General features: G+C 45.1%; 1 protein-coding gene across 1 annotated transcript in view; it reads left to right on the forward strand.

Moving 5' to 3' along the window:
- LNP1 (leukemia NUP98 fusion partner 1) overlaps window positions 1-8,324 on the forward strand; it is a 55,528-nt gene extending 47,204 nt beyond the window's left edge. The window contains exons 4-5 of the mRNA XM_075335151.1: window positions 4,676-4,768; window positions 8,056-8,324. Of these exons, the coding sequence (XP_075191266.1) occupies window positions 4,676-4,768; window positions 8,056-8,163 (201 nt within the window). The 3' untranslated portion in view covers window positions 8,164-8,324. The remainder of the gene's footprint in view (window positions 1-4,675; window positions 4,769-8,055) is intronic.
- Window positions 8,325-16,055: the final 7,731 nt, after the last annotated feature.

Below are 16,055 nucleotides of genomic sequence, written 5' to 3' on the forward strand. Positions count from 1 at the left end.
AGAATTTAGCCCTTCCCGCCAAGGATATCATAGTGGGGCATATGTCCTTGCCATTAATTGAGGTACAGTAGAAATCTAAGCACAGTCGTGGGTACTTATTTATTAGGATTCCTTTATTTTAGACCCAGACTCTCACCTGGTATATCATTGTTGCATAACCCATTAATTTAGCTTTGTTTTAAAGTGCAACTAAGTTTTGTTAATTTTTTTTTACATTTTGGAAATTATTAAATCCTTGTAGATGTCCGGGAGTCCAGGTCCTGGCACCCCCAATAATTGCTCAAAGTCGTGGAGCTCAGGATGCAGAAGCGCATAGGCAAGTGCTGTGTTTCTATCTCCTGAGATGTTGTCACGCTCCCGGTGTCCCAGCAGCCCTCCTTACCCACTGAGCCGGTTCCTGCATCGCACCACCGCTCCATACCCACTGATCCAGTCGTACCTGCATTGCACCACCGCTCTGTACCCACTGATCCAGTCGCACCTGCATTGCACCACCGCTCTGTACCCACTGATCCAGTCGCACCTGCATCGCACCACTGCTCCGTACCCACTGATCCGGCCTCACCGTCATTGCACTGCTCCTTACCCACTGATCCACTCCACGTGTCCACCGGTCATGGCTGCCGCTCCCGCTCGTGCTCTCCTGTGTCCTGCTCCTGGTCTCATGAGTCTGACTCTGAGTATTAGCCTCATGCCTCTGTATAGGACCAGGCCGCGCCCACTCTCCTGGTTTTATGGACCCAGCACACCTGAAGCAGGAAGTGACCTACGGCTGTGCTGGATATATAAGACTGGCCCTCCCATAGGGGCGTTGCCTGATCAACGTGTCTGGAAGCTTTGTCTTTTGTGCTAGGTGCTCAGGCCCCCTGGTGCCGTGTCCTGTAGACTCCTTGTCTTTGCTCCCTGGTACCTGTGCCTGTTTCCTTACCGTCCTGAAGAACTCTGTGACTCTGCTGACCTGGTTATACCTGTCCCTGCCACGCTAGTGCTCCGGCTGCCGTGTACCCTGCCCCCCGGTGGGATACTCGGTCCAGTGGATCCACCTCCTGGGCCCATCAGTCCTCCCGGTCCTGACAGTTTGATCAGGCCATGGATCCCGCTGGAGCACAAACATCTGAGCTGGCCGAACTACGCCAGGAACTGGTGCAACAGCGTGACACCTTACACCGGATGCTGAAATTCCTGGCGTCCATGGACCACCGGTTATATACACTGCAGACCGCTGCCTCGTCTGAGTCCACGCAGCAACCAGTCTCCGGCTCCGAACCAGTTTCCGCCACGGCCTCGCAACTTCGCCTCGCTGCTCCACCTCGCTATGCAGGGGATCCTAAGTCCTGCCGCGGCTTCTTGAATCAGTGCTCCCTGCATTTCAAGTTGCTTCCTCATTTGTTTGTCTCAGACCAGGCTAAAGTGGCGTTCCTGATGTCACACTTGGAAGGCGAAGCTCTAGCCTGGATTAACCCCCTGTGGGAGAATGAGGATCCAATGACCACTAACATCCGGGAATTCTTGCACGCTTTCCGAAGTACATTCGATGAACCCGGACGTACCACCACAGTGACCTCTTCGCTCCTCCGGCTACGCCAAGGGACCCTGACCGTCGGCCAATACGCCATCCAGTTCCGCACGCTCGCCTCTGAGCTGGGCTGGAACAATGAGGCCTTGACGGCGGCCTTTTGGGAAGGACTCTCTGGCCGCGTCAAAGACGAGCTTGCTGGCCGTGACGTTCCACGCACCTTGGACGCTTTAATATTCTTAGCCACCCGGATTGACCTCCGTTTCCAGGAACGAACCAAAGAGGTATTCCGGGAGAAGCGACCACCCCGTCACGCCTTGTCCCCGCAGAGGCCTACCGCTCCTTTGCCCCTGCCTTCCTGTGACATGTTTCCGGAACCCATGCAAATCGACCGACTGAACCAAGCCAAGCAACGCCGTGCAGAACGGCTCGCCCTGGGCCTGTGCTTCTATTGTGGAGACGGGTCACACATGCTTCGGACATGCCCTGAGAAACCTGGTAGACCCCAGGCCCAAGGGATGGTGGGAACCGCTACCCTGGGCACCGGAATCCCCTCCGTTCCACTTACACAGACTGTCCAGGTGACGACGAAGAAGACCAGGTTCACAGCAGAGGCCCACATTGATTCTGGGGCAGCGGCTAATTTCATACACCAGTCTGCAGTGGACCGATACCAGGTACCTGTGATCCCGCTTGCCAAGCCCCTCTGGTTCGCCTCCGTCGACGGCAAACTGCTATACGAACCTGTCCGATATACCACTGAACCAGTGAGACTCCAGGTTGGCACTGTGCATACTGAGACCATCACCTTCTATGTGATCCCGAGGATGGCTCCTGAGCTCCTGTTGGGCCTACCCTGGCTTCAACTCCATGACCCTGCCATTAGTTGGCACTCTGGCGCTATTACTCGCTGGGGGTCCTGGTGTCATGACCACTGCCTACAGCCCGTTCCTCGGCCCCTGTCACCTGAACCTGCTATGCCGCCGGAAGAAGAAGAGGCGACGACGCAGTCCAGCGGTGTACCACAGCTCCTGGCACTTGTGCCTGTGGTGCCACCGGACCCAGAAGCAGAGTCGACGCAGTCCAGCGTCGTGCCACCATCCCTGGCACTTGAGACTTTGATGCCCCCTGCCACTGAGGATGACACACTATCCTGTACCCGGTCCGAGACGCCCGAACCGGTCGCCCACGACTCCAGTCCTGCTTCTGACTGTCTTCCCCTATCCGTTGCCTCCATTGCCGCTGACTTGGGTTCTCCAATACGGGACATAGTGGCCATGAAAACGGTCCGGGGTAGGCAGTCCTTCCTGGTCGATTGGGTGGATTGCGGTCCCGAGGCTCGGTCCTGGTTGTCCCGGAAGTACGTTGCTGCCCCTCTTCGGCGCGCCTACATGTCCCGGCCGCGGGGAGGGGGGCTTCAAGGGGGGGGTACTGTCACGCTCCCGGTGTCCCAGCAGCCCTCCTTACCCACTGAGCCGGTTCCTGCATCGCACCACCGCTCCATACCCACTGATCCAGTCGTACCTGCATTGCACCACCGCTCTGTACCCACTGATCCAGTCGCACCTGCATTGCACCACCGCTCTGTACCCACTGATCCAGTCGCACCTGCATCGCACCACTGCTCCGTACCCACTGATCCGGCCTCACCGTCATTGCACTGCTCCTTACCCACTGATCCACTCCACGTGTCCACCGGTCATGGCTGCCGCTCCCGCTCGTGCTCTCCTGTGTCCTGCTCCTGGTCTCATGAGTCTGACTCTGAGTATTAGCCTCATGCCTCTGTATAGGACCAGGCCGCGCCCACTCTCCTGGTTTTATGGACCCAGCACACCTGAAGCAGGAAGTGACCTACGGCTGTGCTGGATATATAAGACTGGCCCTTCCATAGGGGCGTTGCCTGATCAACGTGTCTGGAAGCTTTGTCTTTTGTGCTAGGTGCTCAGGCCCCCTGGTGCCGTGTCCTGTAGACTCCTTGTCTTTGCTCCCTGGTACCTGTGCCTGTTTCCTTACCGTCCTGAAGAACTCTGTGACTCTGCTGACCTGGTTATACCTGTCCCTGCCACGCTAGTGCTCCGGCTGCCGTGTACCCTGCCCCCCGGTGGGATACTCGGTCCAGTGGATCCACCTCCTGGGCCCATCAGTCCTCCCGGTCCTGACAGATGTGCACTTCTGCGCAGCCTTTTGGGCTATCTGTGATGATGTCAGGAGGAAACCCACCATTCGGCACTATTCGTTACTTGCATGAATATTAAGGTATTTGGGTTATTTGTTCCTCGTCGAGTTTTTTGGTATTCGCCTCGTGAGTTTCAAGCCTGGCAATGGGTTCAACTGAGTTCACTGAGAGCAGTGTGAACTCCGGTGACCTGACTGCTGGATTGCCATATTGTCGGTTTGCGGGACACATTTGCACAGCAGTCCGGCCAACCGGCAGCGAGTTCAACTGAGTTCACTGAGGGCAGAAGGGGGGCCCCCGAGTGTGAATTCCGGTGACCTAACTGCCGGATTACTGTGTGGCCATGTCCCACAATCTGGTAGAAGGAAGAAAGTGTAAAATTGACTGTAGACAAGGGAAGTTCAGTTGATGCGAATATCAAGCCTCCATAAATCAGGACTTATCAAATTCATCACCAATATATCACTCTGTAAAATGATCCCTATCAATTTACTATTCTGAAGTCTTTTATAGCTTTTTTGTTAATCACAATTTTGACCCTTATATAAAAAGGAACACAAAGTTATAGAGCATGCAGAGCGAGTAACCATCCATGGGCACATGACGTGTATGACCACCATGCCTCCCTAGACTCCTGCTATCACTCAAACTCTCATCTGAAGTTGATTTGGTCACCCTTTTATAAGCAAAATGGGTTTATTAAAGTGATAACACCCAAGAACAAGGAAATTAAAAATAGTAAAAATAATTAAAAAGTCATCCCAACCTTAGGAGTATAAATAGGTCTCCCACTAAATTTAATTAGATGGATAATACATTCAAACTCGCCAGCATTAATTTAGAACTGGGCTGCCATCCAGAAACCAACTATTATAACCTCGGGCTGTTGTGTTTCATCTCTGCTTCGTGTGTCCATGACCTTGTAAAGCAAAAGCAGGATGGGTATAGTAATTATAATGATAATGATTTGTTTTCCTTTGAAGGATGAAGATGAGGACCCATGTGTTATCTGCCATGACGACCTTCACACTGACAGCATCTGGGAACTGCACTGCTCCCATAGATTCCATAAGGAGGTACGGAGATGGTCAACGTACAATTATAAATTCCCTAACCACAGATCTTGTAATTAAATTTATGTTATGGAGAAAGTAATTCTGCTAATTCTGCGCTGTAATAGTAGTGAGATTATCATTTCATGCACTAGTATCTAACGAATAGAGGACAAGAGAAATCTCCAGCGTCCGATGTCCATATATAAAAAGTCCTTTTATTGAGATTGTTTTAAACAAATATATAACAGCGCCTCTATACCACATCAACTGTTATGCATGAAGAGAAAAAACTACTGCGTTTCGACTAAACATTGTTAATCCACCAATATTAAGACTCATCTTTAATAAAAAGGCATTGGATTTTTCTTTTCATGCATAGCCATAGATGTGGTATGGAGGTGCTGTTATTGAGATTGTATTTAAAAATATATACAGTATAACATCACCACCATACCACATCTATTGCTATGCACGAAGAGAAAAAACCGACGCGTTTCGAATAGCATCTTAAACCACTATGATTAAGACTTTTTAGTCGAAATGCCTTAGTTTTTTCTCTTCATGCATAGCAGTAGATGTTGTATGGAGGTGATGTTATGTATTTTTTTTAAAACATGAGGTAATGGAAGATAATTATATTATTATCTTCCATTATATTATTATAATATATATATATATATAATTATATTATTATCTCTCTTATATTACAGGGTTTTCCACTGTTATGATACTGATGACCATAGGATAGGTCATCAATATCTGATTGGTTGGGTTCCCCCACCGTTCAGATGTAAACAACTCTGGTCATGGCCATATGTAATTAATATATGGAGTGAATGAAACACCACAGCTCCATCACACTATTTAATAGCCCTGCTGGAGTTGGTAACAGCTGATCAATCCGGGTTCTGGGCGCTGACACCAGCCCCACCCATATAATATGCATGACCTATCCTAAGTATAGGTCATCAATATCATAGTAGTGGAAAATCCCTTTAAGGCAGAAATGATATAGTCAGCTTCATGAAGGTGTCATGCTGTACTCTAAGATGTACTATAGTAGTATAGTGCAGTAATGTGGGACAGAGAAGATTCCTGAAACAACCTGAGAAGGTAGTTAGCAGGTACACTACTAGAGGGCGGTAGAGTGGAGAAAAACTAAGAGCAGAGTATTCCCTAGCAGAGGTAATACTAGTCCAGCCCACCAAATGGCAGTAGAATCGTCAGAACGCCATATCACAACATGAAGTCTAGTAAATACACAGGGGCAAAGTCTAAACATAGTCAGATGGAAGCAAGCAGTCAGTAGCCGGGAAGTCAGAACTCAGAAGCAGGGGAGAATGGGAAGAGCACAGGAACGGAATCAAGGTATGCAGACGAGGAACGAACAGGGAGACAGACGAGCAGGGAGCTGAAGGGAGACAGTGGGAGAGACACTGACAGGATGGGAACAGATAACAGAGGAGGTCAACAACAGGTCAGGTGAACACGGAGGTCAGGAGGGGGCAGGGCAGACAACAGGTCACTCATGAGCAGAACACAGCAGAGCCAGAAATATCACTGGCGTAGTTCCAGAGAAACAGTACCCTAATATATTGGCCTGACCTCCAGAACGAGGCAGGAAGGATTAACCCCTAACGTGACCTGTATCAGATGTGAAACTAAAAAAAGGCTCAGCTGCACAGCTGCAGCTGAGCCAGGAGTAAATCATGACAGTAGGTAGATACAGAGGAATAAGGGTCAAGCTGTATGGAGAACCAAAGGGCCTGTGAGCTGCAAAGAGTGACTTCATAGGTAATGATGTCATCCTGTAGTTCACAGGAAGTCAGAGACTGACTTCCTGTCTGCACAGACATGTACTGGATTGGCAAAGTCCGTAAATCACAGACAGTTCACTGTAATGAAAAATAGACAAAACGTATGGATGCAAATGGGCTGAGATGACATAGGTTATACGGTTAGAATATTGCACTACTTTTGCAAATATTGCTGAAGTGTGTCTTTAACCTTCTATTGGAAAATGTAAATGGGTTGTACCCTTTCAATATCTTGAGTCCATACTCACCTTCCTTGGATCCACCAACGAGTCTCCTCCTCTGCTCCCTGTGTCTGGCACCAGCCATCATTGCCAAACCCAATGCCACAAACTGTAGGACAATGGCAGAAACTTGGTGATATGTAATAGGTGGGCTATACCCCATGATGTAACTGTGCATGTCGAATCTATTTACTGTTGAATATTATAAATGGGATGATATTTAACTATTTTAGAGAAGAGTAGGTTTCCAGATGTAGCAAAGTTTTAGGTCTGTCTATTAGGTTACCAAATGCTTCAATCTAGCAGTTGGATTAACCAGAGGTAGAGCGAGGTTTAGAAGAGTTGTTAGATAAGATAAGGTGAAAGTAGTAAAGGAAGGAGTGACAGGTGGCAGGGCATATCGTTTGGAGAGGGAACTCCAAAGGAAGTCAGTCAAGAAGAGTGTTCAAAATGAGAGGACGTGGCCTCGGTGCTAGTGCAGGGACCTTCGAGGTAACCTCTGGAGGTCTGGAGCCTATGGCTGACCCCGGCAGCTTAGAGAGTCTTCTGGCTAGACATGCCCTTGGGGACCAGAAGTGGACGAAGGTGTGCGGTATTAGGGGGAAGGAGATGCAGACCCCTAAGTATTGAGGACGCTGTCCAAAATAGTGGGGGAGAGAATGAAGAGTAGTACCACACAGAGAGAAAGAAAAGCCATGTGTGTCATAATGGTGTGAAGACAAAGTAAACAAAAACCAAGTGAACTCTGGTGTTGTGTTTCTCACTACCCAACAGTATTGACCACTGGCAGCAGGGGTGACGGACACCGGCCCAAAGCAGCAAGTAATTGTCATGCACCCTCCCCAAAGCCATGTCCGCACACAGAGTTTTCTTGTTGAAGGAGAGCGGCACCCGGGCAGTCTGGTGCAAGCACCCTCCTTTAGTTAGATTCAGGAAAGATGAGTAAAGCATGGTTTATTTTCTTAAAACAATATTTACCAAGGAACTGTGTGTAACCCCTTTAAGAAAAGGCATAACTACATGGGGCTCAGAGATAACAGCCACACTAAGGCCCTGGCGCTAAAGGTGACGGCAAAAGCCTCTGTCACATAAGACAATGCCAATATTAACAATTCTGTATTCATATCCTACGACAGTAGAGACAAACGTCTGACTTCTGCCATCCACCAGTGAATACTTGTTATATTCTCAGTAAAATTAACCAAAATTAGACTTCAAAATGTGTTATGAGGTTTCCTGAGCTCACTATAAAACTGTTTCTCCTCCACAGTGCATAGGAAAATGGCTGTGCAAGAAGCAGACGTGCCCCACGTGTCGAGTGCAGGTCATCCCATCCAAGTCTTTCTTCTTATCTTCTGCTCGGATGAAAGTTCCATGAAGAATAAACCTAAATATCTTTTCTCTACAGCTGCAAAGAACTGACAATTCCCCTAGACGGCTTTTGCCTCTCACGGGTGTACAGCACTATGACTTTTATTTTTTTTAATTATAGAGTCTTATTTTTACGGATATTTTCATTTTGTGGTACAGAATATTTTAGGATTTTTCAGTACATTTCAGCTCTAGTTTTTATCATACAGCTGCGTTGTAAATAAATTTACTTATTTGGTATTTACTCCTTTTTTGTTGTTTGTTATGCGTAATGAAAAATGAACATGTTAAGAAAATAGTAACAATTGTACGAGCACCTGAAGGCTTACCATGACATTTATTCCCTTTTTTTTTTTTAATAAAATAAAGCAATTTTTTATATAGTCTTGATAAAATGTTCCTTATATTTTGTTACTGCAGTCTCTAAAGAGAACTGTGTCACCATGGTAACAGACTACAAACACACCAAATGTAGTCTGATCCTACAGCTCATGGCCCAATATCAGTACATTACTTCTTGCCATCCTACAAATGTATTTTAGTAAAAAGTAGAGGACAAATGGTAGCACTGCAATAACTACACATTATTTTTGGGAAACAGGATTGCTCACATAGGAGCCATAGACAAAGGATATAATTACAAGCGACTAAGTGCAAAGTTGCTTCATTTTTCTATTGAGATGCATTAGAAACAAACATTATGTTCACATTTGCATCGAACGCTCCATTAGATTCTGGTATATTTGATGGAAAGAATCATTATATTCTTCCAGTCAAAATTGGCAGGCACCACAATGAGATCCTTTCGGAGGCCATTATAAGTTATTTGTGTTTGTAATGGATCTGATTATTTGTGCACAATAACTTTAAAGGCATACTGTGCAAAATACTTTTCTTTCCATTTTCAAACTACAATAAGTTTTGCTTCGTGTATACACTGTGTGCAGAATTATTAGGCAAATGAGTATTTTGATCACATGATAATTTTTATACATGTTGTTCTCCTCCAAGCTGTATAGGCTTGAGAGCCAACTACCAATTAAGTAAATCAGGTGATGTGCATCTCTGTAATGAGGGGTGTGGGGTAATGACATCAACACCCTATATAATTTGTGCTTAATTATTAGGCAACTTCCTTTCCCTTGGCAAAATGGGTCAGAAGAGAGAATTGACGGGTTCTGAAGAGTCCAAAATTGTGAGATGTCTTGCAGAGGGATGCAGCAGTTTTGAAATTGCCAAACTTTTGAAGCATGATCACCGAACAATCAAGCGTTTCATGGCAAATAGCCAACAGGGTCACAAGAAGCGTGTTGTGCAAAAAAGGCACAAAATAACTGCCCATGAATTGAGGAAAATCAAGCGTGAAGCTGACAAGATTCCATTTGCCATGAGTGTGGCCATATTTCAGAGCTGCAACTTTACTGGAGTATCAAAAAGCACAATGTGTGCCATACTCAGGGACATGGCCAAGGTAAGGAAGGCTGAAAAACGACCACCTCTGAACAAGAAACATAAGATAAAACGTCAAGACTGGGCCAGGAAATATCTTAAGACTGATTTTTCAAAGGTTTTATGGACTGATGTAATGAGAGTGACTCTTGATGGGCCAGATGGATGGGCCAGAGGCTGGATCAATAAAGGGCAGAGAGCTCCACTCCGACTCAGACGCCAGCAAGGTGATGGTGGGGTACTGGTATGGGCTGGTATCATCAAAGATGAACTTGTGGGACCTTTTCGGGTTGAGGATGGAGTGAAGCTCAACTCCCCGACCTACTGCCAGTTTCTGGAAGACAATTTCTTCAAGCAGTGGTACAGGAAGAAGTCGGTATCGTTCAAGAAAAACATGATTTTCATAGCGTGGCTGGCCAGTAAAGGTCTAAAAGATGAAAAAATAATGACATGGCCCCCTTGTTCACCTGATCTGAAGCCCATAGAGAACCTGTGGTCCCTCATAAAATGTGAGATCTACAGGGAGGGAAAACAGTACACCTTTCGGAACAGTGTCTGGAGGCTGTGGTGGCTGCTGCACGCAATGTTGATCGTAAACAGATCAAGCACTGACAGAATCTATGGATGGTAGGCTGTTGAGTGTCATCATAAAGAAAGGTGGCTATATTGGTCACTAATTTTTGGGGTTTTGTTTTTGCATGTCAGAAATGTTTATTTCTAAATTGTGTGCAGTTATATTGGTTTACCTGGTGAAAATAAACAAGTGAGATGGGAATATATTTGGTTTTTATTAAGTTGCCTAATATTTCTGCACAATAGTTACCTGCACAAACAGATATCCTCCTAAGATAGCCAAATCTAAAAACAACCCACTCCAACTTCCAAAAATATTGAGCTTTAATATTTGAGTCTTTTGAGTTGATTAGAACATAGTTGTTGATCAGTAATAAAAAAAATTCCTCTAAAATACAACTTGCCTAATAATTCTGCACACGGTGTATTCAACCAAATGATGTATAGTACTCTGTGGAAGCATTTACCCCCTTAACATTGTATGTGTTTTTCTACTTCACAACCTGGAATTTCACAGGTTTTTTTGAACATTTGTTTTTTTTTATTGTGAAACAAACAACAAATATGACAAAATAACTGATAACTTCAGTGTACATAACTATTCATCCCCCTAAAGACAGTGCTTTGTAGAGCCTCCTTTTGCGGCAATTACAGCTGCAAGTAGCTTTGGTTAAGTCTCTATAAGCTTTCCACATCTTGCCACTGGAATTTTTGCCAATTCCTCAAGGCAAAACTGTTCCAGCTCTTTCAAGTTAGATGGTTTCCATGGTGTCCATAAAGGCCAGCTCTATGGCGTATATGGCTTATTGTGGTCGTATAGACAGATACGCCAGTCTCTGCTTGGGAATTCTGCAGCTTCTTTCAGGGTTACCTTTGGTCTCTATGCTGCCTCTCTGATTAACCTCTTTGCAACAATGGACACACTGCGTGCATCATGAAAGTAGGTGCCTTCCCAACCAATGAAGTACCTAGTACATCATGGTGATTACGGGGGTTCAGGCACTCTCACCCGGCTCTCATGGCAGTTTAAACCCCTAAATGTTGCGTTCAATAGTGATCGCAGCATTGAGGAGACAGGGAGAGTATCACACACAGGGGTATGATCACAGGGACACGATCACTGACGTGACAACCCTGGGTTGTCACCATGATGACCACAGGTCACCCTGCTACTGAAAGCCTCACACACCATGCCAGATGCATGGTGTGTGAGGCAAAATGTCAGCGCTGCAAGTGCAGCGCTGACAGATATAATCCACTGCAGTGATCAAGCATTGCAGTGGATTATATCAGTGATCAGACTGATGAAAAGTAATGTCCCATAAAGAGACTAAGTGAAAAAGTGAAGTGAAAAAAAAGCAAAAAAATTGGTAAAACCTGAAAATAACAAACAAAAAAATAAATAAATATATTCCAATAAACATGTAAATTTATGTAAAAAAATAAACCAAAAATATACACATATTTGGTACTATGGCATCTGTAACAACCCATCAAATTATCACTGTAGTTAACCACTTCAGTGAACACAGTAAAAACAAACAAAAAAAAGTAGCAAAAGTTCTACCTTTTCATCATACTGCTGACAAAAAAGTGGACTAAAACGAGATAAAAAAAGTCATATGTAAATAAAAATAGTACCGCTAAAAACGTCATTTTGTCCAACTAAAAAAAGCTATCATACAGATCCATCAGCGAAAAAAATAAAAAAAACTGTAGCTCTTAGAATATAGCAATGCATACAAATATTTTTTTTCTACAAAATAGTTTTTATGGTGTAAAAGTTGCAAAACATAAAATAACCCTATGTTTTATCACTTTTATGGCACAGTGAACAGTGTAAAAGAAAAACAGACAAACAAATTATAATGTGGTACCGTGATTCTGGTGCGTATGTGCTAGTTTTCATACGTACCAGAATCAATGACATACAGTTAGGTCCAGAAATATTTGGACAGTGACACAATTTTCGCGAGTTGGGCTCTGCATGCCACCACATTGGATTTGAAATGAAACCTCTACAACAGAATTCAAGTGCAGATTGTAACGTTTAATTTGAAGGTTTGAACAAAAATATCTGATAGAAATTGTATGAATTGTACACATTTCTTTACAAACACTCCACATTTTAGGAGGTCAAAAGTAATTGGACAAATAAACCAAACCCAAACAAAATATTTTTATTTTCAATATTTTGTTGCGAATCCTTTGGAGGCAATCACTGCCTTAAGTCTGGAACCCATGGACATCACCAAACGCTGGGTTTCCTAATTCTTAATGCTTTGCCAGGCCTTTACAGCCGCAGCCTTCAGGTCTTGCTTGTTTGTGGGTCTTTCCGTCTTAAGTCTGGATTTGAGCAAGTGAAATGCATGCTCAATTGGGTTAAGATCTGGTAATTGACTTGGCCATTGCAGAATGTTCCACTTTTTTGCACTCATGAACTCCTGGGTAGCTTTGGCTGTATGCTTGAGGTCATTGTCCATCTGTACTATGAAGCACCGTCCGATCAACTTTGTGGCATTTGGCTGAATCTGGGCTGAAAGTATATCCCGGTACACTTCAGAATTCATCCGGCTACTCTTGTCTGCTGTTATGTCATCAATAAACACAAGTGACTCAGTGCCATTGAAAGCCATGCATGCCCATGCCATCACGTTGCCTCCACCATGTTTTACAGAGGATGTGATGTGCCTTGGATCATGTGCCGTTCCCTTTCTTCTCCAAACTTTTTTGTTCCCATCATTCTGGTACAGGTTGATCTTTGTCTCATCTGTTCATAGAATACTTTTTCAGGAACTGAGCTGGCTTCATGAGGTGTTTTTCAGCAAATTTAACTCTGGCCTGTCTATATTTGGAATTGATGAATGGTTTGCATCTAGATGTGAACCCTTTGTATTTACTTTCATGGAGTCTTCTCTTTACTGTTGACTTAGAGATAGATACACCTACTTCACTGAGAGTGTTCTGGACTTCAGTTGATGTTGTGAACGGGTTCTTCTTCACCAAAGAAAGTATGTGGCGATCATCCACCACTGTTGTCATCCATGGACGTCCAGGCCTTTTTGAGTTCCCAAGCTCACCAGTCAATTCCTTTTTTCTCAGAATGTACCCGACTGTTGATTTTTCTACTCCAAGCATGTCTGCTATCTCTCTGATGGATTTTTTCTTTTTTTTCAGCCTCAGGATGTTCTGCTTCACCTGAATTGAGAGTTCCTTAGACCGCATGTTGTCTGGTCACAGCAACAGCTTCCAAATGCAAAACCACACACCTGTAATCAACCCCAAACATTTTAACTACTTCATTGATTACAGGTTAACGAGGGAGACGCCTTCAGAGTTAATTGCAGCCCTTAGAGTCCCTTGTCCAATTACTTTTGGTCCCTTGAAAAAGAGGAGGCTATGCATTACAGAGCTATGATTCCTAAACCCTTTCTCCGATTTGGATGTGAAAACTCTCATATTGCAGCTGGGAGTGTGCACTTTCAGACCATATTATATATATAATTGTATTTCTGAACATGTTTTTGTAAACAGCTAAAATAACAAAACTTGTGTCACTGTCCAAATATTTCTGGACCTAACTGTAAGCAGACCCATTAAAATGAATGGGTATGCACACACATCAGTGATTTTTCACTGACCGTGTCTGTCTGGCGTACACGCGTGTCCGTGTAGCGTGACGCTAACATTAAATTAAACAGAAATACACTCTATAGATTGTTAATGTGGCTGAAAATGTCTGGTTTTGAATGCAATATCTACATAGGTGTATAGAGGACCATTTCCAACAACCACCACTCCAGTGTTCTAATGGTACATTGTGTTTGCTAACTGTTAGAAAGCTAATGGATGCTTAGTAATCCCTTGAAAACCCTTGTACAAGTATGTTAGCACAGCTAAAAGCAGTTTTGCTGATTAGAGAAGCTATAAAACCGACCTTCCTTTGAGCTAGTGGAGAATCTTGAGCATTACATTTGTTGGTTCCCTTAAACTCTCAAAATGGCCAGAAAAATAGAACTTTCATGTGAAACTTGACAGCCTATTCTTATTCTTAGAAATGAAGAATATTCCATGCGAGAAATTGCCAAGAAACTGAAGATTTCCTACAACGGTGTGTACTACTCCCTTCAGAGGAAAGCACAAACAGGCTCTAACCAGAGTAGAAAGAGAAGTGGTAGGCCGCGCTACACAACTGAGCAACAAGCCAAGTACAATAGAGTCTCTAGTTTTAGAAATTGACGCCTCACAGGTCCTCAACTGGCAGCTTCTTTTAATAGTACCCGCAAAACGCCTTTGTCAATGTCTACAGTGAAGAGGCGACTCCGGGATGCTGGCCTTCAGGGCATAGTGGCAAAAAAATAGCCATATCCTCCTGAGACTGGCTAATAAAAAGAAAAGATTAATATGGGCAAAAGAAAACAGACATTTGACAGAGGAGGATTGGAAAAAGTGTTATGGACAGACGAATCAAAGTTTGAGGTGTTTGGATCACACAGAAGAACATTTGTGACACTCAGAACTACTGAAAAGATGCTGGAAAAGTGTGTGACGCAATTTGTCAAGGATGGTGGAGGTAATGTGATAATCTGCGCTTGCTTTGGAGCTGGTAAAGTGGGATTTTGAATAAGAAAGGCTATCCCTCCATTTTGCAACGCCATGCCATACCCTGTGGACAGCGCTTGATTGGAGCCAATTTCATCCTACAACAGGACAATGACCAAAGCACACCTCCAAATTATGCATGAACTATTTAGGGAAGAAGCAGGCAGCTGGTATTCTATCTGTAATGGAGTGGCCAGCCCAGTCACCAGATCTCAACCCTATAGAGCTGTTGTGGGAGCAGCTTGACCGTATTGTGCAAAAAGGGCCCATCAAGCCAATCCAACTTGTGGTGAGGGGGGAAGCATGGGATGAAATATCTCCAGATTACCTCTGCAAATTAGCAGCTACAATGCCAAAGGTCTGCATAGCTTGAATTGCTGCAAAGGGAGCATTCTGTGCCGAAAGCAAAGTCTGAAGAAGAAAATTATTATTTCAAGTAAATCATTATTTCTAACCTCGTCACTGTCTGGACTATATCTTCTATTCATTATGCAACTCACTTGATAAATAAAAGTATGATTTGTAATGGAAAATACAAAATTGTCTGGGTGACCCCAAACTTTTGAACTGTAATATATATATATATATATATATATATATAAATACATTCTGTCTATATATTGTCGCGCTCCCCGGGTCCTTGGCTCCCCTCCCCGGGTCCTCTGCTCCGCTCCCCGGGTCCTCAGCCCCGCTCCCCGGCTCACCTGCCACGCTCCCCGCTCTCCAGCCTCCGGTGCCCGTCCTTCCCAGGCCCCCTGGTCTCCGATCGCGGCGCCCGACGGCTTCCCAGGTCCTGGCCGGCTCCCCTGCGTCCTCTTCTCAGCCTCCTTCCCTGGCTTCTGGCACCCGGGCTGCGCGCATGCGCATTAGGGCGCGCGCGCGGTCACTGACCCTTTCTTAAAGGGCCAGCGTCCATTAACAGGAAATGAGGCTAAACAGGTACAGGGTATAAAGGGGTGTATTGTCCAAGGAGGCGGGGCCTGATCTTCGTGTTTTCCAAGCTAGGAGTCAGGTCTCCTTGTGTCGTCTTGCCATACTCACGTATCTCTCTTCTAGAGCTGATCCTGCCTCGCCATCCGGTCCTGCTGATTCCCGAACCCCGCACGCTGTCCGTCTGCCATCTGACAGTCCGTACCATCTCGGATCCCTGCGGTGACCCGTCATCTCGCTCCAAAGGTTCCGGACCCCGCCTGACATCATCTCGGCTTCCGAACCTGAGCTACGTCACCCGGACTACCATCTGTGACTCCGTGGTCCCAGGGACTTCTTCGTTAC

The sequence above is a fragment of the Anomaloglossus baeobatrachus genome, chromosome 2, assembly GCF_048569485.1.
Source record: "Anomaloglossus baeobatrachus isolate aAnoBae1 chromosome 2, aAnoBae1.hap1, whole genome shotgun sequence".
NCBI lineage: Eukaryota > Metazoa > Chordata > Amphibia > Anura > Aromobatidae > Anomaloglossus > Anomaloglossus baeobatrachus.